Source organism: Chinchilla lanigera, unplaced genomic scaffold (genome assembly GCF_000276665.1).
Source record: "Chinchilla lanigera isolate Chin_1 unplaced genomic scaffold, ChiLan1.0 scaffold00059, whole genome shotgun sequence".
Lineage (NCBI taxonomy): Eukaryota > Metazoa > Chordata > Mammalia > Rodentia > Chinchillidae > Chinchilla > Chinchilla lanigera.
Genome location: NW_004955460.1, coordinates 8,561,405 through 8,588,777, shown reverse-complemented (window position 1 = coordinate 8,588,777; position 27,373 = coordinate 8,561,405). Strand labels below are relative to the sequence as shown.

At 44.2% G+C, this 27,373-nt stretch overlaps 1 protein-coding gene across 13 annotated transcripts in view; it reads right to left on the bottom strand.

Annotated features, from left to right (window-relative positions):
• Sun1 (Sad1 and UNC84 domain containing 1) overlaps positions 1-27,373 on the bottom strand; it is a 58,319-nt gene that overhangs the window by 30,365 nt on the left and 581 nt on the right. For 6 of the 13 annotated variants that reach the window (XM_005397791.2, XM_005397786.2, XM_005397787.2 and 3 more), the window contains exons 2-4: positions 9,224-9,318; positions 8,024-8,155; positions 1,334-1,522 (exon numbers count right to left, since the gene is read on the bottom strand). In XM_005397791.2, the coding sequence (XP_005397848.1) occupies positions 1,334-1,522; positions 8,024-8,155; positions 9,224-9,300 (398 nt within the window). In that variant the 5' untranslated portion in view covers positions 9,301-9,318. Of the gene's footprint in view, positions 1-1,333; positions 1,523-8,023; positions 8,156-9,223; positions 9,319-10,560; positions 10,726-11,298; positions 11,403-26,831; positions 27,243-27,275; positions 27,365-27,373 lie in introns of those variants that run through there. The other 7 variants (XM_005397788.2, XM_013521207.1, XM_005397780.2 and 4 more) reach the window with 6 other exon arrangements.

Below are 27,373 nucleotides of genomic sequence, written 5' to 3'. Positions count from 1 at the left end.
ATAACTACCGATTATTTTGTGACCAATGTCCCGAAAGTGGTTTAAATGTAAAATAACCTGAAAATAAAAATAACCTAAAAATTTCTTTAAAATTATGACTTGCACAGTGGAGAGATATAGCTCAGCCGCATAGCACCTGCCGGGCAAGCGCAAGGTCCTGAGTTCAATTCCCAGTACCAAAAGGAAAAAAAAAAAGATTTATAAATTTAACCCTGTGCTTTTCTGAAATTGGTGGTGGGAAAAGCAGTGACAAACTCACCACCTAAGCAGCCATATCCCTGGTCTCCTATCATCAGGGAGGAACCTCAGGGTTTCTGTTTACCTCAGCACGGCCTGGTGTGTCTGGCACTGAGCATACTGGAGCCAAGTGGCTCTCAGCTCTGTCATAAAACTACTGCACCTGAAGCCTACAAGGTGACAAATCTAATTTTTTAGATAACAAACTCGTGGGTGACCAGAAGGAACCACGCACGACTCCAGGTCTAGGTGCCAGCAATCTCACCACTCCTACTCCAAAGAACCACCTTAACACAGTACAGGTGTCACTTTCATTCCTTGTCTCTAAAGGGCAGAGTCACAGAAGCTGTGTGAACTCTGCTCCTTCTTGGTACAGGACAGGTACCAAGAATACCTCCGGGATTCACAAGTCTGGAAGGAAATGCACTTGACACGGGTGAGCACCTAAACTGCGAATGTGTCCGTTCATTCACGTATCCTGACAGACACAAATCACTAGGCATAGAGGCTATCTTGCTGCAGGTGAAGACCTGGCAATACTCCTTCCCCTTCGACATTTAGTAGGTGTTCATTACAAGGACAAGGTGCCCCCTGGAGAATGTCTGTGTCACTGGGGGTCAGCCAGCTCTCAAGAGCTTCAGCGTACCTTATACACTGCAGAAGCTCAAAATCAGGCATCCACACATTCCAGAGTCAGTTTGCCTTTATTCATAGCAAAGCTATTGTTTTATAGGGTAGTTCTGTGCATATGTACACATACACATGTGTACTTAAGTTTAAGAGGGAGAACATGGTCTTAGACTAAATAAGCTTTCAAGATTGGTTTTAACTGGGGCTGGGAGCCATGAAGATAAAGCTAAGTGGTGCATAAGCGCTTGCCTGGCAAGCCTGAGGTCATGAGTTTGATTCCCAGTACAAAAAAGAAAAAAAACAAAAAAAAGAACTAACAGCTAACTGAGTACTTAGCCAATGAACTTTTGGGGCCAGGGATATAGCTCAATGGCACAAGCACATGCCTACAAGTGCAAGGTCCTGAGTTTGATTCCTGGTACCAAAAAAAAGGAAAAGAAAAAGAAAAAAGCTAAGTGGTACTCACCTGGCGGCTCTGTCCTGGAGGGAGGCCGTGCTGCTGGCACAGGAGTGTGCATCCATAGCCTGGCTGTCCCCAGAGCTATACGCTGCTGTGACCAGACGCAAGCTACGACGAGACATCCTTGGAGAATCAAATACGGGATCCAATCTGTGCTCAGTTTCAAAATCCAGAGCATCAGAAGAGTAACTTGAACTGGAAGGAAAAGATGTCAGACATACTTTAGGTTTACGGCCCAGGTTTGAAACAAACCGCAGAACATGTAAGTTCTTACAAATGTTAAAGAGCAACTATTTTTGCATCACAACTTTCCCGTAAAGCAATAATATGAGGGCACAAAAATCAGTCAACAAATGCTTTAGGTGTCTGCCTTCACCATAACTCTCACATCCAGAGGCTGAGGTACATAGGTCTAGGACTTACCCCCTAAGAACAACAGCCTTAGGAAAGGCTGTCCATAAGAATCTCTACCTATGGGGAATTACAGTGACAATATTTAAAAAATCAGAGTACACTTAACTAGAAGACACCACCCTTGACAGAGCAGTTAACAAGAAGAGTAGCTACTGCATGACATTTCATTCAATTGGCCAGCACATCACTGAACAAGTGTTATGTCTTGTATCTAGATGTTCCTCCAAAGCCCCATGTGGTCATAGGTGGGGCTTTTCTGAGGTAGCTGGATCTAGGGTGTGTGCTGCTAGGATCAAGCATGTGATGCTGGGATTGATTCTCAGTGTGCCCTAAGGCAGGTAGCCTGGATAAGATATAAGGGACAGAAAGAGCTGCTGTGTTCTTGTTTGTCCCTTGCTGCTTGATGCCTTCTGCCTGCCCTTCCCTGCCCTGCCATGGACTATTTCTCCTCTGTGATGGCCCTCTGCCATGCCACCCTGTCTTGGAGCCAGACAACTATGAACTGAAACCTCTACAAGCTGTGGGCGAAATAAACCTTTCTTTCTTTAACTTTGGGTGTCAGGTATTTTTTCTCAGCAATGAGAAAGGTAACTAAGACAATAAGTCAATATGAAAAAAAGGAAACCCAAGTGCACAAGCAGGAACAGGGTACCCAAGCCAGACACGGGCAAGACCACTGAATCTGCACGTGACAAAGAAAATCACTTCTTAAGTCCAGCACTGTAGGTGGCTAACGCAGGAGGATCACGAGTTTGGGCGCAGTCTAGGCAACTTAGCACAACCCTGTCTCAAAATATGAAAATACTACAGGGCTGTGGGTATAGCTCAGTGCAAAGGCCTGGGTTCAATCCCCACAAAAAAGAAAAAAGGCCTTTCCAATGCTTTCCCCAGAATTGCTAAATCAATGCAACTAAATAAAAGATGCACTGTTCTGTGTGGCTGGTATGGTTTTCCAAGTCAAAAAACACTGATGGAAAGAACACCCACTCTTTCTCTGGGGGATGGGCAGGCAATGCACATGTCATTTGCCTGGACTTCGAGACTGCCCTGGCAGCCGGGGTCCCTTCACCCAAGACATAAATCAAAGTCAGCCCAGGGAAGAAGCTGCACACACAGGCGTAAGGGTGAAAGGAGGCGCAAGGTTCTCTCAGAGAAGAGGGAAGTAACAAGCTGGCTGAGCACCTGCTGACACGAGAGAAATAGCACACTACGCTGCTGGAAGCTGTGAAGGAGGAAGTGTGCAAGTGAGTCAGGGCCTGGCTGCCACAGGCCCTCACATCCCCCTAGAGAGCAACGGTATGTGGTGGGGGGGAGTTCTTTTTGGGGGGCGGGGATCTCATGGTCCATCCACAGTAAGGTAACATGCCCATGAGGCTGTGGAACCAGCACACCTGGGGTGCAGGGCTGGAATCTAGAAATCAAGTGACCAGGAGCATCTGCATAAAGCGAAGGACTTAAGAATGCGTTTGTAATGTGCCGGACGTGGTGGTGCATGCCTGTAATCCCAGCACTCGGGAGGCTGAGGCAGGAGGATCGCTGCAAGTTCAAGACCAGCCTGGGCTACAAAGTGAGCTCAAGGCCAGCTGAATTGCATAGCGAGACCCTGTCTCAAAAAAGAATGCGTTTGTGCTGGTGTGGTGCACACACCTGTAATCCCAGCACTGAGGAGGCTGCAGCAGGAGGATCACTGCAAGTTTAAGGTCAGCCTGTGCTACACAGTGGGTTCAAGACCCACTATGAGCACCTGCTGACACAAGAGAAGCTCATGTGGGTTCAACCATAGTGGGTTCAACCTGAAAAAGGCCAGAGTGGTGGCTCACACCTGTAATCCCAGCACTCGGGAGGCTGAGGCAGGAGGATTGCTGCAAGTTCAAGGCCAGCCTGGTCTACAAAGTGAGTTCAAGGCCAGCCTGAACTACATAGGGAAACCCTGTCTCAAAAAGATTTCAACAAAAAAAAAGAAGGAAAAGAAAAAGGACTAACCTAAACTACATAATGAGAGAGAGGGAAAGAATGAAACAGAAACAGAGAGACAGAGGGGAGAGAGGGAGAGATGGAGGGTACATTACTGTACTTATTTTCCAAGGTAGGAACATCTTCACAATCACATCCATCACGAACTCACTGTTTGAAAGCGCTAGGAAACACATTCAGTCCAACCTATCACAAGGTAACCCAGAGCACCTCCTTTCTCACAGTGTCATGGCAGGATTTGGGAGGGGGACTTCATGCAGAGGCTGGGGTAGAGGCAGAAGAGGCATGAATGGGCCTGAGCTGGACCAATTTCAGTGGAACCTAAGATGGGTTAGTTTCCTTCCAGCAACGAAGAGCATTTATTGTATTCAGTTTTATTTGTATACAGATTTTACTTTAACAAATTGTGTTATTTCCCACCAGGACTGATCCTATAAGTAAGGACTAGCACCATCTCTCCTTCAGTTTACCTCTAAACTCTACCCTCCACCACCACACTCACCCTAGCTGCTTGGCCTCAGTCCAGGGGGATCTTGGGTACCTCACCAACCTAGAGAGCCCTAACCAGCACCAGGCAGTCAGTCCTACTGGCTGGGTTAGAGGACATCGAAGAAGAGAGCCCGCATCTGAGTACCTACTGTGGCAGTGTTTGTAGAATGCTGCAGTGTCCAGCAGGGGGAAGTGGACAGGTAAAGCAGAACATGTCCATGCTTCATAACATGGTGAGCCTATAACAGAGCACCAGAGAGCTGTGCACCACTCTAACTTGCCCTGTTGATGTTAAAACAGTAGAAGAAATCTACATATTCTCTGCATGCAGAGATCCATACAGGCGCAAGAACACGTAGAAGGTTCTCTTCTCACTGCCCTCTACAGTCACAAGGGCACTTCACTGTGAGCTGGAGAGTGCTGCACTTTCCAAACAAGGTATAGTAACAGTGCAGAGACACCAGAGAAAAGCGGGTACAGTACCAGCAACCTCAAGTTTTAGACCCTAATTTCTAGTCCTAATCCCACCAGGACATGGGGCCTGTCTTGGACAGACTCCTGGGTCTCAGCTGCTCACCCAGTGTGTCTCCTCTGACTGGTAGGACTGTGGCTCAGGAACGTCACAAGCTGCCCAGCCATCCCAGTATGTCTCCTACAGATGAGGGCACCCAGGGCCAGACACAGGGAGGACCCTATGCCTCTGATACTCTAATGTAGACGGGGTCAGTTTGACAGCATCCTGCCAGGAGGCAATTTGCTCCTGTCTCTACCCTGCAGATCCTGCACTGCCCAGCAACCTGTGTGGGGGTGGTCACCTGTTCCCCATCCTTCCTTGGATGTCCCCATCTCTCCTCTCTTTCATCTGGAAGGCCCTGCTTCTTCCCATAAAAACCAGATGCCACCACCAGAGTGCCTCACCCTTACTCTAGACCAGTACAATGGCCCAGCTTCATACCCGGCCTTTACCTTTAGTGCAGCTAGATCGAGACATCTTGACTGGCCAGGGAATGCCCAGATACATGGTGAGTGTGTGTGACTGAGAGTATGTTTCTTGATCAGATTCACATTTGATTCAGAAAGCAGGTGGTTCTCCTAATGTGGTGGGCTGCATCTAATCAAGTGAAGGCCTGGACAGGAGGACAAGCAGGAAAGAGACCTCTTGCCTGGCAGAGAATGAGCTAGGACATTGGCCCTTGCTGGGCCATAAGCCCAGGGCTGTGAATTGTACCTGCGCTCTTGGCTCTCTTGGGTTGCAGCTGCTGACTCAGCATCTTAGGACCTAATAATTCTTGTATGCAGTCTCTTCTCCCTCTGTCTCTGTCTCTACCTCTCTCCTTCTCCTCTGGGGAACCCTGGCCCACACCTCTCCTTCCTGCTACACTGGAAAAGAAATCTGACACCCAGCCCACCATCTCTCCCCGTCTCTGGGACCCTTCTTCCTTCTGAGGGTACTTCTGGGCCTCTCTCTACTGGAGCCTTACCAACAGCATCTACCCAGACTCTCAGCTGGCCATACCCTGTGCCCCCTTCCCCAGTGGGCAGGGAAAGCCACTTGCCTCACACTGCACTCCTGCTCTCAGCTGCCCACTCAGCTGCTCCATCCGGGCCTGGGATAACTCAATGCAGGTATCTGTCCTTCGCCTGGCGGAGCCTAGCTCCCAGGACGACCCTAGTGCATTCGCGCAGCCACATTCCCATTCTGTTGGCGGCTCACCTGTCACTGGAGGCCAAGCGAGCCAGAGACTGCCCCTGCCCTGCAGATTACTCAATGGGGTGAGGGGCACTGGACAACCGCATGTGCAGTACTCACAACGGAGGGAAGCTGATGGGCACCTGGCAACTGATGGGTCAAGCTGACAACAATGGGCAACCCTAGTACCGTAACAGGACAGATGACAGGCACCAGGAGCTGCCCCAAGACTGAGGCGATGCCATGTGCCATTGCACCACTGGCTGCAGAGGCATGCCAATAAAAAAAAGCAAAGAAGAGATGGCTAACTTTCAGATCTAACATAACTTCACAGGAAGTATAGATAGAGACTCAAGAAAGAAATAAACTGGGTATGGTGGCATAGGACTGCAATCCCAGCACTCTGGAAGGCTGAGGCAGGAGCATCTCAGAGTCAAGGGCAACCTTGGCAACTTCATGACTTAGCAAGACTTTGCCTTAAAACATTAAAATTTTTAAAAAGGGATGTAGTTCAGTATGAAGGTCTTACATTTGGTCCTTGGCACAAAAATAAAAATAGTAGAAGGACCATGATTAGTTTAAGTTGATTTAAAGAACTGATTGTAAAAACCAAAGTCATAATCTGGGAGAAACTGCACTACTGACTACACGTGAGGTATTAAGGACCCATTTAAATTTACTGGTGTTGGCCAGCTGTGGTGGTACACACCTACAATCTTAGCACTTGGGAGGGCTGAGGCAGAAGGAGCACTGTGAATTTAAGGCCAGTCTGGACTACATAGTGAGTTCAAGGCCAGCCTGAACTACACAGTGAGACCCTGTCTCAAAACACAAAAACAAAGTAAATAAAATAAAACAAAATAAAATAAAATAACTAGGGTTTTGGTGTATGCTGGTATTCTGGTTGGCTGGAGTAACCCAGGGAGAGTGGAAGAAGCCTCAGGTAGGCAAACAGGCTTCTTGCTATACTTTGAATTTTACACTGGGAGACATTTTCCACAAGAAAAAAATTAACTATACAGAATGACAAGGATGTTAGAAAATCATGTGTTCAGTGAAATTACTAGGAACTGGGACCAAAGCAGTGCTGGAACCTGAGGTGAGGTGTTCCTGGAAGACAGTGTAGATGCAATTCCTCCACCTCTAGGTGAGGAAGGAGCAGTGCCGGGTGACCAGGCTCCCACTTGGACAGAAGACAAGGAGCTTCCAAGCAGAAGCTGGCAACATGGAGAGCTCGGAATAAAAGAAGGACAGACAGACCGAGCCACTGTGTGAGGATGGGATGCTGGCGGCCGATGCAGGCCCCTGGGGCCACATCCATAGGCCCCTATACCATGCCTGCTTTGGCTCACTGCCAGCTCTGCCAGCCCCAGTCCCCCATCTTTCCTCTCTTCTGTCTGGCCCTGCTGTCCCTTGGCCAGTGGCAATCTTACCTACTCTAGGGGCTTGGCACTACATGTCAATGACTGCTTGTCTAGCTCACCATCTCTCTTGACTGCTGAGTCTTCTGTTGTTGGTCAACTTCTCCCACCCATTTCCCCTGACCTCCAATCCCAGCACTCCCCACACCCACTTCCTCTCCTGAACCTCTGCCACATGGCTGTCCATGTGTCCACAGGGCTCTCCAGCCCTGACCTAGCACAGCCTGTAGCAGGCCACCACTGATCTTACTGTCCTGTAAGACAGAGTTCTGCGATGAAACACAGCTTCCTGGATTAAAACTCTTCATACTCCCCACCTCCTTAAATAAAAGCTAAATTAATTCATTAATTAATTAATTTCTTTTTTGGTCTTTTTGAGACAGGTCTCGCAATGCAGTTCAGGCTGCCTTGAGCTCACTTTGTAGCCCAGGCTGGTCTTGAACTCGCAGTGATCCTCCTGCCTTAGCCTTCTGAGTGCTGGGATTACAGGCATGTGCCACTGTGCCCAGCAAAATTTCAATTTCTAACAGAGCTTAGGACACCATACCTGGTCAACTCCTGCCCACCTGCTTTATCCACAGGTCTGACTGAGGAAAGGCTGTGATTTCAACGAAATTATTTAGTGTAACTTTCCCACTATACAGGCTAGCATAAGCATTTTTTTAAAACTATACTTAAAATGGGTCATAAAAGCTAAAAATAAATTACCAAGAATAACTGTTTTTATGCTCCACAGCAGGAACAGGGAGCAACTTCACTTGAGCTGGCCAATCGTTCTGTTCTGACACTCCAGAGCTCCTCACAGAGACAGAGCGCGTCCCTGGGCAGAGGCGACGGGGCCTGGAATCATGAATAGAAGCTCAACTGTCAAATGTGAGAGCTGAACAAACACTGCTAATAAGCATTTTTTTTAAAAACTTTTTAATTTACTTAATGTCTCCTTATGTTTGCACCCTTGAGAAAGTAAGCCACTGAAAGATGAAATAAGCACTTTCCCCATGTACCTAAATACTTTAGGTATTTTGTCACGGTGCCCAGCTAAGACTCCCCCCAACCTAGTAACAAGAGCTTCCTCTGGCACTAAGCCATCACTGTGTGTATGGAGTTCCATTTCACGTACCCTTTCTACTTGACATAGCAGGTCAACAACTCTTAGAATTCAATTATTAAACTTTAGGGTATCAGCCGGGCATGGCGGCACACACCTGTGATCCTAGCACTTGGGAGGCTAAAGCAGGAGGACTGCTGTGAGTTCGAAGCCAGCCTGGGCTACAAAGTGAGTTCAAGACCAACCTGAACTGCACAGTGAGACCCTATCTCAAAAAGACGAAAAAAAAAAAAAAAAAAAAGGATACCATAAATAAAAACAGAAATGGCACCTGGGGCCAGGGATATAGCTCAGTGGCATAAGCACCGCCTGGCAAGCGCAAGGTCTTCAGTTCAATTCCCGGTACCAAAAAAAAAAAAAAAGAAAAGAAATGGCACCTGACCAAAGTCATGCCCTTAAAACTGTTGTCTTTCAAAATCTTCCTTCAGGTTATTTCTGTCAACTCAGAAACACCAACCCATCTCTATAAATCACAGAACACTAGCCCTACCACAGACTTATACCCAAGATCACAGCCCTGTGGGTGGGGGTCAAGTGGCAAGCCACTTGCAATGATTCACATCTGTGTCACTAGAGGAGTTAACACAGAAATGTGTGGTCTTCACAACAGCCACGTAGCCTCTGTAGACTTAGTAGGGCTGTGGAGTCTTACCGCAACATAAAGGCTGAGATTTTTCCACCTTCAAGACAGAATACAGTTACAGTGGTGCCCTGAAACCCCTGCAGGTCTACACACAGGAGGAATGTTTAGCCTCAAGGACAGACCGTGGGCAGGCACTGCACCCCACCTGAGTGCTCACCTGAGTGCGTAGGTATAGCCGGTATTCTCCGGCACACACTGGGGTGGGGTATACGTGTGTAGTCGAGAAAAGTCCATGTTCACCGTCTCAGCATACTGCAGAGGGACAAAAGGACCACAGTGTTAAAGCATTATTAAAGTTTTCATGACACAAAGCCAGCAATCATCTTTTTGTTTTTAAACAAAGCAGACAAGTTTACTTAATTACAAGTTCAGTCTGTTCCCCTAACTTACCTGAAGGAAGAGTAATAGGAGAAATCTAAGACTTACAAACACTGACACACTTCAAAGTAATTCAAATCCCTTTTGCAGAATGTATTTTTAAATTCCTGGCAATTTCAAAATGTTCTCAGTCTTTGGGAATAAGGTTTTACTGTTATTAACTAAGATAGAACTAATTAATTGTTGTTCCACAGTCAAAAAGCAGTACTTTTTTAAAAAAAAAAAAGCAGTACTTTAATACTTTTCCAGATAACTAAGATTTGCATAAGCATCTCAGAAAACTATGAGATGAATAATAATTTTTAAACGTCTAGAGCATTATTTATACTTCTTTTCTTTCCAAGAAAACACAGGTTTTTTTAAATTAAAAAGTGGCAGCCAGGGGTAATGGCACATGCCTGTAACCCCAGCACTCTGGAGGCTGAGGCAGGAGGACTGCCGCAAGTTCAAGGCCAGCCTGGGTTACACAATGAGTTTAGGACCAGTCTGGAATACATACCAAGACCCTGTCTCAAAAAAGTTAAAAAAAAATTATATATAAATGACTGTATTCTCTAAAAAGACATTCTGCTGGGCATGGTGGCACACACCCGTAATCTCAGTACTGGAGAGGCTGAGGCAGGAGGATCCTTGCGAGTTCTGAGACTAGCCTGGGCTACAACGTGAGCTCAAGGCCAGCCTGAACTGCATAATGAGACCCTGTCCCAAAAAGACAAAAATAAATAAATAAATAACACTCTTTTAACATTAAATACCCACAGAAATGAAGACCACAGTAGACATTAAAATTTTACTGCACTGGAGGATTGCTGCAAGTTCCAGGCCAGCCTGAATTACAGAGCAAGACCCTGTTTCAATGAAACAAAATAAAATTTCACTGGATCAGCTCCTTTCTTTTCTTTTGAAGCAAGGTTTCATTCTGTCATCCAAGCTGGTGTCCAACTTCTGGCCCAAGTAGGTCTCCCACTTCTGCCTCCCAATAACAGGCATGCACCACTGAGTCTATTCATCTCTAATCTCAACAAATAGCACAGAGCTCCTGAGTTTAAAAAAAAAAAATCACCCGGGTCCATGAGCTCTACCCAGAATACACAGGACAAGAGCAGTCATTCTTACTTGCTATTCTATTTGCTCACACGTTGTCTTTTCACAAGTGAAACTATGATTAGTATCTGTTTAACAGCCTCGATCTCCCTCTTGCTACTTTAACTAACATCTAAACCAACACAGAAGAGAATATGAGGGCTCAGAGGCCCACACCTCCACGCTTGCTCTACAGCCTATGGAGAGGTTCTACCCGATGCCCTTCGGAACAGGACCACACCCAGTAGCAAAGTAATAATGACTTCTGACTATCCTTGTGTTTGGTAATAATTTACTAAACCACCATAAAATATTGGGATGAATAACATACCATAATACTGCTCTCATTTTTTTAGGGTACATACCTAATTTTTTCAGCCCCTATTAGTCATTATGAAAAACAAACTTGCAGTCAGGCCCATGCCTGAATCCCAGCACTCTAGGAGGCTAAGGCAAGAGAATCAAAAGTTCGAGCCCAGCCTGAGAAACTCAGCAAAAAAAAAGTCTAGGGACATACCTCAGTGCAAAGGCCCTGAGTTCAATCCCCAGTACCACAAAAAACAAACGAAAACTACTTCCTAATTTCATTCACCAAAGTAACTTTTCACTTTAATAGTTTACTGATACATACCTGAGAGGAAGAGGGGTTAAAAGGAGAGCGTATTGGAGGGAAAAAAAGGAGGAATCAAGGTACAAATACCATACGACGAATATGATCATTATGTATATCTAAATTGTACCAATAAACTTAATAAAAAAAGTTTACTGTACCTGCACTGTTCACCATCATGAAACCTGTGGGTAAGCATTCTGCAATCAGCAGTGGATACACACAGTACTCAGTGAGCTTGGACTCCTGGATCTGGCTGAAAACGCTATGAATAAATGAATGGTAGCTGGCTGTGAGCTTTGAAGACTGTGAGAGGCATCACAGCATGTGGGTAACATGGATAGACTCCTACAGCTGAAGACCCAGATCCTCTGCCCCACATGCCGACTGCCCTGATACTCCACCAGGTCTCTGGGTGAATGACCAGGGCAGTAACATAGCCACTTGCAAGGCTGGAAAAAAGGGCGCCTAAGATCTGGCCTAATGCTCACGGAGAAGAGAGCACAGTTTTAAAAGCCCAGTTTTGAGCCAGGACATGCAAGAAACTCTATGTGCAGGCCTTCTACTCTCAAGAGTTGTACGGACATGTTCTCACATCTGCAGAGATGCAGCATGACAATAAACCCAATCATCCACCTGCACACAGGACTGGCTATCACCATGTTTCAATCTGGTTCCTGCACTCGTGAGATGTACAAGTAATCCGCACATGCAGTGGGGACTCCACACCACAATCTCAAGAGAAACCTAACTTCCTGACTCTCAAGTAAAATTCTGCCTAAGAACCAAAAGCAGCTGCTGGCTGTGGGTACAACTTCCTCCCACAGGCACCACAAGACTGCAGCAGAGCGAGCGGAAAGACCCACAAATGGGCAAGATGGTTTTTAGCAGTGCTGGGCGGGAGGAGCTACAAACAAAGCCCACCCAGCCAGGGGAACGTGCGTGGGCATGTGCTGGACTCCAGGCAAGGGCGCCAAGGGCAGGACAGGGAGAAAGAAGGCAAACACCAAGAAGTGACCTCACCCCTGCCCACAGTTTGGCAGCAATCACAGACCCTTAATCTTCCCTCATTCTCCTGATTCCACTTGGATCATCACATAAGTCTTAGGTTCATGTTCTCTAGGGAAGCACATTTAAGTATAAAACTATACAGAATCTGTGTGTTCTCCATCAGAACTCTTTTAGCTGAAGAAACAGAACCCTGATCCACTGGACCTAAGCCCCGGCCTAACTAGCCCTGTTGTCTGGAGAGATGTCCTAGCTATCACTGCACAGTCCAGAAAACATACAAATACCAAGAAATACAAAAGGTCAAACTCAAACAGAAGAGGCAGTGCTGGTTCAGAATTCAACAGGGAGGTTCATTACCACATCCTTTCCCAATCTCCCAGCTAAACTAAACTATAAGATGAAACAACTAATGTTAGAATTTAGTTTATTCTGTCCACGTACCCCCACCATTCCCCTCTGCCCATTCCTCCTTCCTTACCTCTCTTCTTTCTCCCTCAAAAGGCATGATATGGACTCAGACTATTTTCATCTGCCATGTTCTACACAACTGAATATAAAGTTTTTCAAAAGGACTAAATGAAATAATGCATGAAAGGCAGTGCCTGACAGATGACATATGTTAGCTATAATCATTTTGTAGAATAAAATTATATAATTTATGCTTTAAATTAAATCATTTAAAATGTTTCAGCAACTCTCAGATGGACGATTAACCATACTTGCGCTAAATAAAAGACCAAGGTCCACAGGTCGGCACAGAAGGCTCGGGCTCAGAGCTACTTCTGGCATTCACAAGCACACTGAAACACCTACAGGCAAACTGCCGGTGGAACAGAGTGAGCAAGCTCGGTCGGCTCCCCGGTCTCTACTTCCATTGTGGCCGATTAAAGCTTCCTGTTCACATCACGCCCTGGAGTTGGGGGTGCTGGGGTCAAGAGTCAGTCTAAGAAACTCAGAGATGTGATGATCTGAATTCATAATCTGAACAGTCAGGAAACTCTAAGTGAAAATATAGATTTGAATGTTTCCAGCGGCATCAGAAAATCGTGGAAAGGATGTGTAAGGTGATATTCCGCAAACACATGTATCACAGAAGAGGAAGGACCTGTCTTGAGGATTCACTTTCCTCCCTGCTCCAGTCCCTTCTTGGCCGCCCTGCACCAAGCATCATGATTTAAGTTGCACTCCTTCTAGGTGCCTTGGACTCTGGAAAGCCAGAGACGAACTTACACCAACTTTTTGCCTGCGTCAGCTCAGAGAACAGACAGTCCAGGTTCCAAACACCATCGACTCAAAGCCCGTGGAGGATCCATGCTGGGCCTGGCAAGAGCCAGCACATCGAAAACACACACTCTGCGAGACAGGGCCAAGAAAGCCGTCTTCAAATAGAGAGGAAATCAGTGCTCATGAGTCTTGTGTTTACTGGTAGCAAAGGGAGAGGAAGCCTATTCAAAGGAAGTACCTTTATAAATATGCACACCTTAGCTAATTTTAAAATTAAGATGCCAAGACTCTATTGAAGTTATGCTAGGTTTCTGCTTCAATATCATTTACCTCTATGTTACAGACTGTAAGGTTCACATTATATGGTAGGGAAAAAAATATAAAGCCCAATTCTTGACTCTGAATCCTTTGGTCAAAAATGTGTTTTAGCCCTATCAGTAATATCATTCTGTATCTTTACTATTCAGAGTATCTGCACTGATCATGTAACAATCTAAAAACCATGGCTGCAAAACTGCAAAGAATGTAAATATTAGCCAGGCGTGTGGCACACACCTGTAATCCCAGCACTTGAGAGGCTGAGGCAGGAGGGGATTGTTGCAAGTTTGAGACCAGCCTGGGCTACAAAGTGAGCTCAAGGCCAACCTGAACTGCATAGCAGGACCTCCTCTCAAAAAAGAAAAAAAAAAAAAAAAAAAAGGAATAAAACTACAGTTCTGAAATAAAATCAGCCATCTTTTCTGATAGGATATATTACTAGGCACAGGGAAAACTGGAAGTGCAAAACTTTAAAACTGGTGGGCAGTACCTCACTTTGTCCCTGAGGCACTATGTGGATGAAGATCAGCAGGATGCTACAGGTAGAGCTTGCACCCCTAGTGCCACTGCTGCTGAAGTGCACCGCAACTGCAAGCAAGCTAACCCACCTAACAACTTTCATCACAAATTACAGGTGGGTGGTACATGCCTACAATCCCAGAACTCAGGAGGCCGAGGCAGGAGGATCACAAATTTGAGCCCACCCTGAGCAGTTTAGCAAGACCTTGTCTCAAAAAAAAAAAATTTTTTTTTTGTGAGACAGGATCTCGCTGTGCGGTTCAGGCTGGCCTTGAGCTCACTTTGTGGCCTAGGCTGGCCTTGAACTCCCGAGGCCTCCTGAGCGCTGGGATTACAGGCATGAGCCACCACGCCCCGCAAAAAAAAGTTTTTTTAACCATAGGGCATAACATTGGCTTACAACAACCCATCCCATACTTTCCTATTGTAAACTTATACTTTAGTGTAATAGTAGTCGGCTGTGTCCCTCAGGAGCTGCACCTGGGGGATACAAGAAGCAGTCTTCGTGTTTACCCAAGTGGATGAGGGGAAACACAGGAAGCAATCTTTGTGTTTACCCACTTGGTGTTTGCACGTGTGCAAAAGTGTGAAACTGGGACTCCTACACATGCACTCCTAACAGATTTTGTGCATGGTTACCAGCACATCCCAAGGGGTAAAATACACCCACACCACTCTTCTGTTCTGTAAACATGTATTTTACCATAAATGGAATGTGGGTGTGACTCATAGTAGCTGCAGCTGCAGAAAGCAAAAATTCATTTGTGCATTCACCCACTTGGCAGATGAATAGCAAGGTGTGGACAGGAGATTCAAAACAGCAACAGAGGGCTGGGGATATAGCTTGGCGGCACAGTGCCTTGCTTGGCAAGTGTAAGGTCCTTAGTTCGATTCCTGGTTCCAAAAATAAAATCAAAACAGCAACAGGTGACTTTCACCCATGGGATGCTCACTACTAAATTTCTGTGCATTTAGGATTTATTCTAAAAAAACTTGTCTTTTGATTTTGCTGATAGAAGTAGCCCAATTCAGTACAATGGCACATGAAAAACCAGAATTGCAAGTGTTGGAGGAGGTCAAAAGTGAATCAGAGTATTCACACGCACATGATGAAAATGATAATGACTTTGACACTGGCCATATGAGCCAAAGTTCCTGTAACAGTGAAATGGAGGAAGAATCACCTGATACAGACACAGGGAACGCAGACCTCCTTGATTCAGATAATGAAGAAAACAGCAATGTGAATGCATATTTGACCAGTAGAAATGCTACAAAATGGTCACACAACCAAAGGGAACAATTTGATGTTAGAAATCCAGTGTTAGGTCCAGAAATACAGTGAGGATCTTGGCAGGGGTGAAACCTATTGGCCAGAATGCCAGCACTGCCATTCAGTGTTGGAAATTGTTTGTAACAGACAAAATGCTACAAGATGTTGGGAAATAAACAAATGCTAAAATACAAGTAAATCATTCTGTGTGCACCAAGAGCCATACTCAAAAATGTACTTATTATGACACTTCACTAGCTGAACTGAAAGCATTCATAGGTCTAAGGTCCTGAGCAGGGCTTCCCATCGGTTATCACAGGGATGTAAAGGACTTATGGAAAAGCCATGGGTGTGGGCTTGAGGTTGGTAGAACAACAATGACACTGAAGAGATTTGGTTTCTTTCAAAATTGCCTGAGGTGTGATAACAAAACCACCCAGCAAGAAAGAAAAAGAACTGATAATCTGGCTGCCATCTAATGCTCATAGTTTGAAAGATTTGTGGGGTAACTGTCAAGCAATTTACACACCATCTGAACACATGACTGTTTTTGTTTTGATTTTTTTTTTGTTTTTTGTCTTTTTGAGACAGCGTCTCACAATGTAGTTCAAGCTGGCCTTGAACTCACTACATAGCCCTGGCTGGCCTCAAACTCCCAGCAATCCTCCTGCCTCAGCCTCCCAAGGAGAGCTAGGATTGTAGGCGTGCGCTACCACGCCCAGCTGAATATATGACTGTTGATGAACTTCTTGCAGGATTTCATGGTTCTTGTCACTACAGGCAATATATTCCAAAAAAAACCCTTTAAAATATGGCATAAAAATGTATGCCCTTGTAGATGTGAAGACTTATTATGCTTTTTTTTTTTTTGGTACTGACAATTGAACTCATGACCTCACACTTGCCAGGCAGGCGCTTATGCCACTGAGCTATATTCCCTGCCCTTATGCTTTCAATTTAGAAATTTATCCCAGAACTCAACGATCAGGTCCTTATTCCTATAGTAATAAACCAAATGATGTTGTGAACACACTGGTTGCTCCCATCTCCCAAGGGAATCAGAATGTGACATTCCACAATTGGTTGACCAGTTTCCAATTGATGTTACGTTTGCTAACAGAACACAAGTTGACCAGCACAGGAACTGTATGCAGAAACAAAGCAGAAATTCCAAATGAAATGCTGCAATTTCAAAACAGAGAACTGTAAAGTACAATCTTTGGACTTCAGAAAGACATAACATTGGCCTCCTATACTGCAAAGAAAAACAAAGTGAACTGCTGATGTCAATATTGCACCATGATGCAACAGGGAAATCGGGACAAAACAGAAGGCTGAGACGGTAACTTTCTATAACAAAATCAAAGGCAGAGGAAATGTTGATGAGTTATGCAGTCACTATGCTGTCACTTGAAACACAGAGGATCGGTTGTATTTTACTCATCTGAAACATGTGGCAAAGGTCGTTGGACAGTTTACAAAGAAAATAATAAGTACAAAATACCAAAGAGAACTTTTCTTAGAAGACTGGAACTAGAACTCATAAGAGATCATTTACTGTAGAGGAAAAACAAAATGTTTCTGCCCAGGGAACTGTGCAAAATAACTGTGAACCACACCGATGAGATGACAGGTGAACAGGCAGACGCAGCATCACAAAGACCTACTATGACAGCAGGAAAACGAAGCAAGACATCAACTGTGCCCTACAGCAGGAAAGGACAGGAAAACAAGACATACGTGCAATTGGTGTAAGTGATACATGTGTATGGAACACACAGTTGTCGTGTGTGAAGACTGGTTCGGGTGTGAGAGCTGAAGCAAAGATAATTTCTGTGGTGGACCTTTGTACTTACATTGTAGCTATCACATAGGCTTTTATTTCTGATGTTATCTTTTAGGTTTTGTAAGCAAGTAAACATAAAGAGCTGACGTGAAAATGCTGATGTCTATTCTAAGCACTCATTACATACTTGATATTTTATCTTATTGAAATCTTTTCCTGCTAAGTGCAGCTTGTACAATAAGGAAGAAAGGGGACAATAATGGCCTGCCAGGCTGGGAGTGGTGGCACACACCTGTAATCCCAGCACTCAGGAGGTTGAGGCAGGAGGATCCTTAGGAGTTTGAGGCCAGCCTGGGGTACAAAGTGAGCTCAAGGCCAGCCTGAACTGCATAACGAGACACTGTCTCAAAAAAAGACAGAAAAAAAAAAAAAAAAAAAAAGAATGGCCTTCCACATAGGAAAGGACAACTAAGCATATGCGCTATCAGTGAAAGCAAGACGTTTGCATGGAGCATGCAGCTGTCATATGTGAAGACTGCCTTGGGTATGAGAGTTGAAGGAAAGATTTTTTTTTGTAGAGTTGTACTGGTATTTTCACTGTAGTTCATATAGAAATTTGTTATTTTTTAGACCCTGTACACCAAAAAACAGTTGATAATGATAATTTCAGTGCTTTTTATAAACACTTAGTAAATATTAAAAATTCAATACTTTTTAAAATTTTTTTCTAGTTAAGTACTCACTGCTTAATAAAACTCATAAAATTAAATAATTCATCAATAGGAATACTCTAAAGAATAAACATGGGTATTATATACCCACAATAATGTGCCTTTGTAACAAAATTGGTGGGGCTGGGGATTTAGCTCAGCGGCACAGCGCCTGCCTGGCAAGCGCAAGGTCATGAGTTTGATTCCTTGTACCAGAAACTCACCACCACCACCACCACCACCACCCTGCAAAAAAACAAAACCAAAATTGGTGCTTTCCCAAAAAAAAAACAAAAACAGGCTATACAAAGGGTATACCTTAGTGTGAAGGCTTTCTGGTTCAACCCCTAGGACCCTCACAGAGGCAGGCACAGCACTCCACCTCGTAAGGGATCAAACTCTGAGTCTCAGTCAGGCTTCTCCCCCAGAACAGCGAGAATCGCAATCCCAAATCATTCACCAGCCCCTCCTAGCTCTCTCTCTCCAGGAGCCACCATCTGCCACCTTCTGAGCTCCAACCCCACAGGGCAGGCCAGGTGGACACTCACACAACCCTGCCAGGCACATGCTTAACCTGATTCTTCCCTCTAAGACCTTCCAGAGAGACAAACACACAGGTGCAACACACACACATACACACTTGTTCTAACTCAACTCTCAATAATCCTTAATCTCTCCAAGGCATGGTTTTCTACAAGAAGGCTGCTATCAGGTACTTCATTAATTATATCCACTGTGAAGAATTACTTTTTTTAAAACTAAAATTTTAAGGTTCCCCTTTAGAAATCAGTACTAAATTGGAACATAAGTATTTTGCTTAGATTTTTAACCCTGTTAAAACTAAGTAACACAAACATTAATAGAAACAGTTGTTTTGCCTACAGATTTGTGTTTGTTTGTTTGTTTGTTTGTTTGAAACAAGGTATTGCTATGTAGTTAAGAATGGCCTTGAATTTTCCAGGATACTCTTACCTCAGGTTCCTGAATGCTGGGATTACAGGCATGCACCACCACACCCAGCTTGCCCAATTCCTGAGTATTGAACTCAGGAACTGAACTCAGGACCTTGTGTTTGCCAAGCAAGACACTGCCGCTGAGCTATACTCCCAGCTCTTAAAAATCTATAGATTTTTAAAAATCAGAAATCAGATTACAAATTGTTTTCCATTGTCTGGGATGCTGACAAATACCTGTAATACCAGCACCTGGGAGGCAGGAGGATCACTTAGAGTTTGAGGCCAGCTTGGACTACATAATTAGTTCAAGGGCAGCCTGAACTACATAGCAAGACCCTGTCTCAAAACTGACTCCCCACAAAGGAAAAAAATTAATATTTTCTAAAGATGCCTCTAAGTAATAATTACTTCTACAAGGTAATTAACCAGGAATTTACACAGCCATTTCTGATTTCATGTTGAGGAAGCAAAACAATGTTAGTTTATGAAAAACTAAAGATTTATACTAAGTGCCTGAAAATCCTTAAAAATTAAAAATTCTTTAAACCACAAATCACAGATTCAATCCACACACACACACCAGCAAATGAGAAACAAATGAAAGGGCTTCCCAGGATCCAACACATTTTATACACACACACACCTTTGACCTCTGTGTGTGTTATGATACTAGGAATTGAACTCAGGGTCTCACCCTTGCTAAGCTGAACATGTTTTAAAAATGTCTAAGCCAGGCTTGATGGCACACACCTATAATCCTAGCACTTGGGAGGCTGAGGCAGGAGGATCGCCCTGAGTTTGAGCCAAACTGGGCCACATATTGAGTTTGAGGCCAGCCTATCTTAAAAAAAAAAGCTAAAAATATATAGAAAAGTGCTAAATTTGATGGTAAACTCATCCTCATCTGATAAGTGGTACGGGTGGCAGAGCCCTTAGAGGCAACTGTGACTCTTCTACCAACTCAGCTGAAGACTTAGGGCCAGGTAAGATACCTGACTATGAGACAGGCAACAGTAGGTCCTCCATTTCTCTGAGGTGGGAACAGAAGTGCACTCAGTCTTCAGGACACTGTTGGAGGAGTCCCTTAACACCCCGCCTGCTCAGTGCTGCCCACCTGGCTTACGTGAAAACAGTAAAAGAGACTTGTTACTAACAGCAGCAGCACTGGACTGAAAGATAACTTCTGGCTAAGATGAACTGTCACTTTACTTTTTTGGAAATGAAGAACCAACAGGAAGAGGTGTAGATGAGGTAGGCAAACAGCTCTTAGTGTTAAGCTCTGTTCTAAGTGAAGATATATTATCACACATATACATCTCTTAATGATAAAGACTCCAGACTCTAAGAACCCCACTTCCTCTTAGGCAACAGTCATCACCTTTCAGCAAAGTCCAACACCAAATTATTTAGTCTTGTACATATTCATGTCATGACTCTTTCTTCTGAGAACACAGAAATTTAAAGTAGTTTCATTTTATTTGCCTCTAACCTAGAAAGCACATAATCTCCTTATGACCAGTGCAATGGGAAGGACTGCCCGTGCCATTTCTATTGTAAGGAATTCACTAAAGGTAACAGCCTTGTACCTAGTCTACCATGGGGTGCTGGGACTATTGCCAGCCTGACAGCACTGTTTGTTATCAATTACCTGAAACATCTTTTTGTGTTTCTCAGCCTATTGTTCTTCTTATCTTTTAGGGGACTTGTCTCTTTTTTACTTTTTCTCCCCAGTACTAGGGATCAGACCCACGACCTTCCCACTGAGCTACATACATCTCTGGTCTTTTTTTTTTTTTTTTGAGATAGGGTCTTGGTAAGTCATTAAGTTGTCCAAGTGGAGCTCAAACTTGCAATTGCCTCAGTCTCCCGCAGTCCTGAGATTACAGGCTTTTGCCATTATGCCCAACTATCTTTGTACTTACTGGATTACCATATACATAGGATATTGGCCTTATACATGTGGGATATACCGGGGGCACTACTATTGATAATTCCATGTATGTGACTCTCCTACCAGGTCTGGAATTCCTTTACTAGCCCTGCTTCTGAAAAGGCATCTTTAAGTCAAAAGCACAAGACTAGTCTGTAGTAGGGTCTTCTATGCGTTGATTGCACATGCCAAACCCTTGATAATTTATTTAGCCCATCTGTAGTTCACATTTGTATTCAGGGAGCTGCCACCTGATTTTATTGCACGTTGGCTATTTACACCAGGCCCAGCCACAAGTCATGCATCCCAGATCTCAGCTACCCTTAACGCTTGCTCCTTCCCTTCATTCCTTCCCCTGTCCACCATCTCTGGCTGACTCCTTGCAAGCACTCAGATGAGCTTCTCAGCTCCAGCCTTGCCCTCTCAAGCTAATCCTTTAAAAAGCTACCTAACTGAGCCCACAAAGAGCTCAGACCACCTTATACTCTCAGGCTCCTACTGTGGCTCCCTGAACACACCTCTGTCCACAACCCCCCATTTTCCCCTCCTCCCGTCCCACCCATGCCCCCCCTTGCTCTCCTCCCCTGTAGTGACTGTACTGTTGCCTGGAGTGCTGCTTTCTTTCCTGACACCCATTCCCAGGCTTGTGTCTAACTACACCCTCAGGCTGCTGTGGACCCTGCCCAGTGAGGTACCTAGCTAGTGCTTCCCAGCCATTTGCACTCACTGATACAGATCTAACAATTACTTATTAATGAGTCTCTCTCTAGCTAGACCCTGAACACCAAGGGCAGAAACTGTGTCTTACTCACCTGCAGATCTAAGCCTTAGTTGGGGATAGACGAACACTGTAAGGTGCTACAAAGTGGGAGCTTACCACTACATCTTGCTTAAGCTGAAAATACCCCCATCACTTTATGCTCCTTTTTTGACTATGCCCTGGAAAAATCATACTCAAAGTGTTCTAAGAAATCAGGTAAAGCTGTAAAGGTCACAAGTACTTGTGCTCTCTTTATTCTTTCTCCTGGTAGACTCATCTAGCCAGAGCTGGCAAGCTGCCATTTCCAACTGTCTGGTAATTTTATGGAATGGTAATAGGGGTACTAACTACAGGATTTTATTATTTGAACACAGCTTATCCACTAACACCTTTTCAAGATCACCCTCGTACAATTCTGTCCTCCCGAACAGCACACACCAGGTTAAAGGTAAGCACTTTCCAGTACTGAAGATGTCTGCAGTATGAATATATAAACACCCAAGCAAAGAAACTGTAAGTCGACCTGTTTTTCACATACTGGATACAGTCCACATCTTCCAATCAGATTAACTAAAAGTGAAAATAAGTGGAATGATTAAAAGCAAAGCAGCCAGACAATGGGTTGTTCTATTTTTAAACCACACATGTCCCCAGGGGAGCCCTACCACTCTCCACCAGGAACCACCGGTCTGGAGTAGACACCTTCATACAGCCCATCTGTGACCTGCAGTTTAATTCTGCACAAGGGCAAAACGCACCTATCATAAAGATCTTGCCTCCTACATTACAATTTGCAACCTGAAACCATTTGCTGTGTACCCTTATGTGACTAAATGAAAACCAAACACAACAGTGTGCTTACTTACCAATAAAACTGCAACTGCAAAACTAATAAGCTATACAAGTTGCTTAATGAAGCAGAGCCAATTATAACACTAACTATAATAAATAGCTATTGTAATCATCAACACTATGTTCTGTGTCTCTACTGGTCCACTGGAAATAAACTGCTCCAAATGCAGAGCTACTATTCTCAGACCCTTTATATGAAAACCAAGTAGGGTAAGCAGTCCAAAACAGCAATGAGTTCCAAATTTAGGGAGCGAGAAAAAGGAGAAAACCAAACCATGCTTCCAAGCAACCAAATATGACAACCTCCCCTCTGACTACAAGGACCAGGTCATCTCCCACTCCTGTAGTCCCAGCAGCAGTAATGGAAGTCCCTTCAAGGAGGTACTCAGAAATGCTTGGCCTGAGGCATCAGTGGGAACAGGAACAACGTCCTGTAACTCCCAGGACTCTCGCCTCCCCTTGAGATGTCAAGGGAAGGGCAAGTGTTGCAAGGTGAAGGAAGGGCAGCTTCCCCTGGGTCACCACTTGAACAATGCTGCTTGCACTGACCATGAGCCCGTTCAGACTGGCTTTGTTTCCAAGACCTGGAAAGGCTAAGAGCACACTATTCAAGAGGCTGTTCAATTGTCATAAATTCAGGACCAGGAGACAGTGGTTATGAACAGATAACACACTCCATTAAATACCAATATTGTTTGAAAAAAGATCACCTTGGGGCTGGGGATATAGCTCAGTGGCACAAGTGTCTGCCTGGGAAGCTCTAGGTCCTGAGTTTGATTTCCGGTACCAAAAAAAAAAAAAAAAAGTAAAGAAAAGAGAAGAAAAGAAAAAAGAAAGAAAGAAAGAAAAAGAAAATCAATCACTCAGAAATTTTCAGTTAAAAATGTTGTGCTGAACCTGTAATCCCAGCATGCCGGAGGCTGAGGCAGGAGGATCATTGCAAGTTTGAGACCAGCCTGGGCTACAAAGTAAGCTCAGGGCCAGCCTGAACTGCATAGTGAGACCCTGTCTCAAAGACAAAAGAAAAAAAGTTGTGCTGAACACAGACATTCGATTTCACTTTTCCCAAAGGGCTATTCTTAAAAAGGTATAGATCCATGAGAACGAAAGGAAAAGAGCCATGGCAAGATACTTTTGGAAGTTAGATACAGGAAAACTGACTTGGGCCAGACAAAGACGAATTGGGGACTAAAATGGGGAATGCTAAAAAAATTCAACTTTCGGGTCAGGCATGGTAGCGCATGCCTGTAATCCCAGCACTCAGGAGGCTGAGGCAGGTGGATCCTCGTGAGTTTGAAACAGCCTGGGCTACAAAGTGAGCTCAAGGCCAGCCTAAACCGTAGTGCGAGACCCTGTCTCAAAAAAAAAAAAAAAAAAAATCCAACTTTTATCATAGAACACCAAAAAGACTCAAAAACTACTTGTATTTGTCTCTTCTACTTGTTTCCATTAGGAATTGAGGGCAGAAAATAGAACCAAAATACAGGAGAAAAGGATCAAATCCTTAAAGTCTGTTTAGACACAAACAAAAGCACATGATTATCTCAACAGGTACAAAAACACACCAGAGAATCACTACACTCCTTTGGGCTAAGACAATTAACAAATTAGGAATACAAAGTGACTTCCATGTCCATAGCTAAGGTAAAAGACTGAGTCAGGAATGATGGCATACACCTGTAATCTCAGCACTTGGGGGAGCTGCAGCAGGAGAATCACAAGTTTGAGACTAGACTAATTTAGCAAAATTCAGAATTTAAAGAGGAAGATCCTAAGTTCAAGTCCTACCTGAATAACTCAGTGACTTAGTAAGACACTACATAGACAGAGAGACAGATAGATACATACATACATACACACATACATACATAGATGGGATAAAAGAAGCAGTAAGACTATTACCATTCTTAGATGACATGTCCTCCTACATAATCTAAAAAAAGCCACAAAAAATAATTATTAGAGCTACTAAATTCAGCCAAGTTGCAGGATGCAAGATCAATACAATTGCTGCTAGGTATGGTGGCAAACGGCTGTAATCCCAGCACTCTGGGAGGCTGGGGCAAGAGGATCACAAGTACCAGACTCAACTAATTTAGCAAGACTTACAGATTTCAAAAGCGCAGGGCAAAGGCCCTGGGTTCAACCTCTAGTACTACAAAAACAAAGTAACAACAAAAATCAAAAAACACACTGGATGTACGTCTATACCCTAGCTATGAACAATCTGAAATGAAATCAAAAAAATTTCTTTTACAACCGCATCAACAGTAACAAAAACTTTACAGATAACTTTAACCAAACAAATACAAGACTTACACACTGAAAACCACAAAACATTGCTGAAAGAAATTTTAAAAAGGCCTATCTTCCAAGCTCAAGGATTAAAAGACTATGTAAATATCATAATGATGGCCCACACTCAAAGAGTGATCTAGAGATTCAACAGATCTCTTATCACCTTGACGTTTTCTGCAGACAGGAAAAAGCTGATCCTTAACTGTAACAGCTCTCAAATGACAAAAAATAATCTCAAATGACAAAAACAACAAAGTTGGAGGAATAAAACTTCCCAATCCCAAAACTTTCTACAAAAATGTGATCCTGGTGTTAGTCCAGATACATGGACTAACAGAACAAAATGCAGGATCAAGAAATAAACTGATTCTGACATGGTATCAGGACCACTCATTGGCCACAAAAAAATAAGTCTTTTCAACAACCGATGCTAGAACAATTGAGCTTCCACATGCGAATGAAAGAAGTTACACTGTACCATACATACTATATCATACCCCTAAATGAATCCCCAATAGAGCAAAGCCCTAAATATAAGAGCCAGAACTATAATGAAACACTAAGGACTTTTTTTGTGTTTTGTTTTGTTTTTTGAGATAGGGTCTTGCTATGCAGTTCAGGCTGGCCTTGAATCTACTATACAGCCCAGCTTGCCCTCAAACTCCCAGCAATCCTCCTGCCTCAGCCTCCAGGAGGGCTGGGATTACAGGTATAAGACACTATACCAGGCTAATGAAACTCTTGAAACATAATTAACTCTTCATGACCTAGGATTTGGCAAAGAATTCTTAAGTATGACATCAAAAGCATGAGCAACAAAGGAAAAACATGCTGGACTTTTACCAACTAGCATTAAAAGATACTACCAAGACAGTGAGGAGCCACCCCAAAAAGAAAAAAATACTTCAAGTCATATATCTGATAAGGGTCTGGTATCCAGAATATATAAAGAACTACAATTCAACCAAGAAAATAACCCAATTAAAAGATGTTGCCAGGTGTGGTGGCATATACCTACAGTCCAAGCTCTCAGGAGGCTGGATGCTGAAGCAGGATTACCTGAGTTCAAGGTCAGTGTGGGCTACATAGTGAGTTCAAAGCCAGCCTGGACTACATAATGAGAGAAAAGGGGAGGAGGGGCTGCATGAGCATTTCTCCAAAGACACTCCAATGGCTAACAACGACATAAAATGATGTTTAACATCATTCATTGTGTCTTGCGAGGATGCAAAACAAAACCACAAGCCAGTATTCAACATGCATCCAGACGGCCATAACACTAAAAAAAGGAAAATAACAAGTGCTGAACATACAGAGAGGGTGAAATTCTCATACACTGTCGGTGGAAATATAAAACAGTACAGTCACTGTAGAAAAAAGTCTGGCTATTTCTCAAAAACTTACACAAAGAATTACCGTATGAACCAGCAAGCCTGTTCCCAGGTATAAACTTGGAAGAATTTTTAAAAGGGCACTCAAATAAAAACCTGCACACAAATATTCACAGCTGCACTAATTCACAATAGCCAACAGGTAGACACGACCCAAATGTCCACTGACTGATGATGAATAAAGTTTGGCACATACATACAATGGAAAATTACTTAGCCATAGAAAGGAACGAAACATTGATGCTTCCTACAGCACAGATGAACCCTGAAGACACTGAGTCAAAGAAGCCAGATGCAAAGCTCCACATACTGTATGATTCCACTGACGCGAAATGTCCAGATTAGGCAAATCCAGAGGCAGGAAGGAGATCAGTGGTTGCCAAAGGCTAAGAAAGATGAAAACTGCGGAAGGACTGAATAGGTAGGAGGTTTCCATTTAGGATAATGAAGCCTGGAACTAGACAGCGGTGACAGTTGCACAATACCATGGATGTATTTAATCCCACTGAGCTGTACAGTTTAAAACGGTTAATTTAATGCGTATTTAACACACAAACGCGATCAGTACCTAGGTACTATCACCCACGCCCTTCCCGTTCGCACCGCAAAAAGCTAGAGGGTAAATCAAGTGCCTCTCCACAGACAACCCAATTCTTCCACTCTCACCTGAGGCCCCCCCAGGAAGGAACGACCTTCTCTGGAACCAAACGGAGGGCACTGAAGGTTGCTCCGGGACCCTAATATCACAGGGGCACGGGGCTGGCAGCCGTAACCCCCGGCCTGGGGTCACAGGAGGCAAAACACGTGCCCAGTTTCAAAGGGGAAAAGCTCTGGGAAATTTACGAAACAGAAGCCAAACTAAAATACGAAATAGGCGTACTGGCAGAAAAAGATTAAGATAATCTAGCAAAAACAACATACAACGCAAGAAACCATCCCGAAATCCAAGGCCCAAACAGCAGCCCTGAATTTCCAAACCACTCAGAGGGAAAACCCAGGGGAGGTGAGCAAACTGTGGAAGGAATAATTTGAAAAACGCAGAACCACCGTAACGACCACGACTTTCCAGATTTAGCAAACGTTAAGGGACCAACAGCGCGCCCAACAGACCTGCACAGTGACGGTCCCGCGAGACGGGCCGTGCGAGGGCAGGTGGCTCGGTCCCCCCGCCTCCCGAGCGCCCGGCGCCCCCGGCAGCGCCCCGCCCC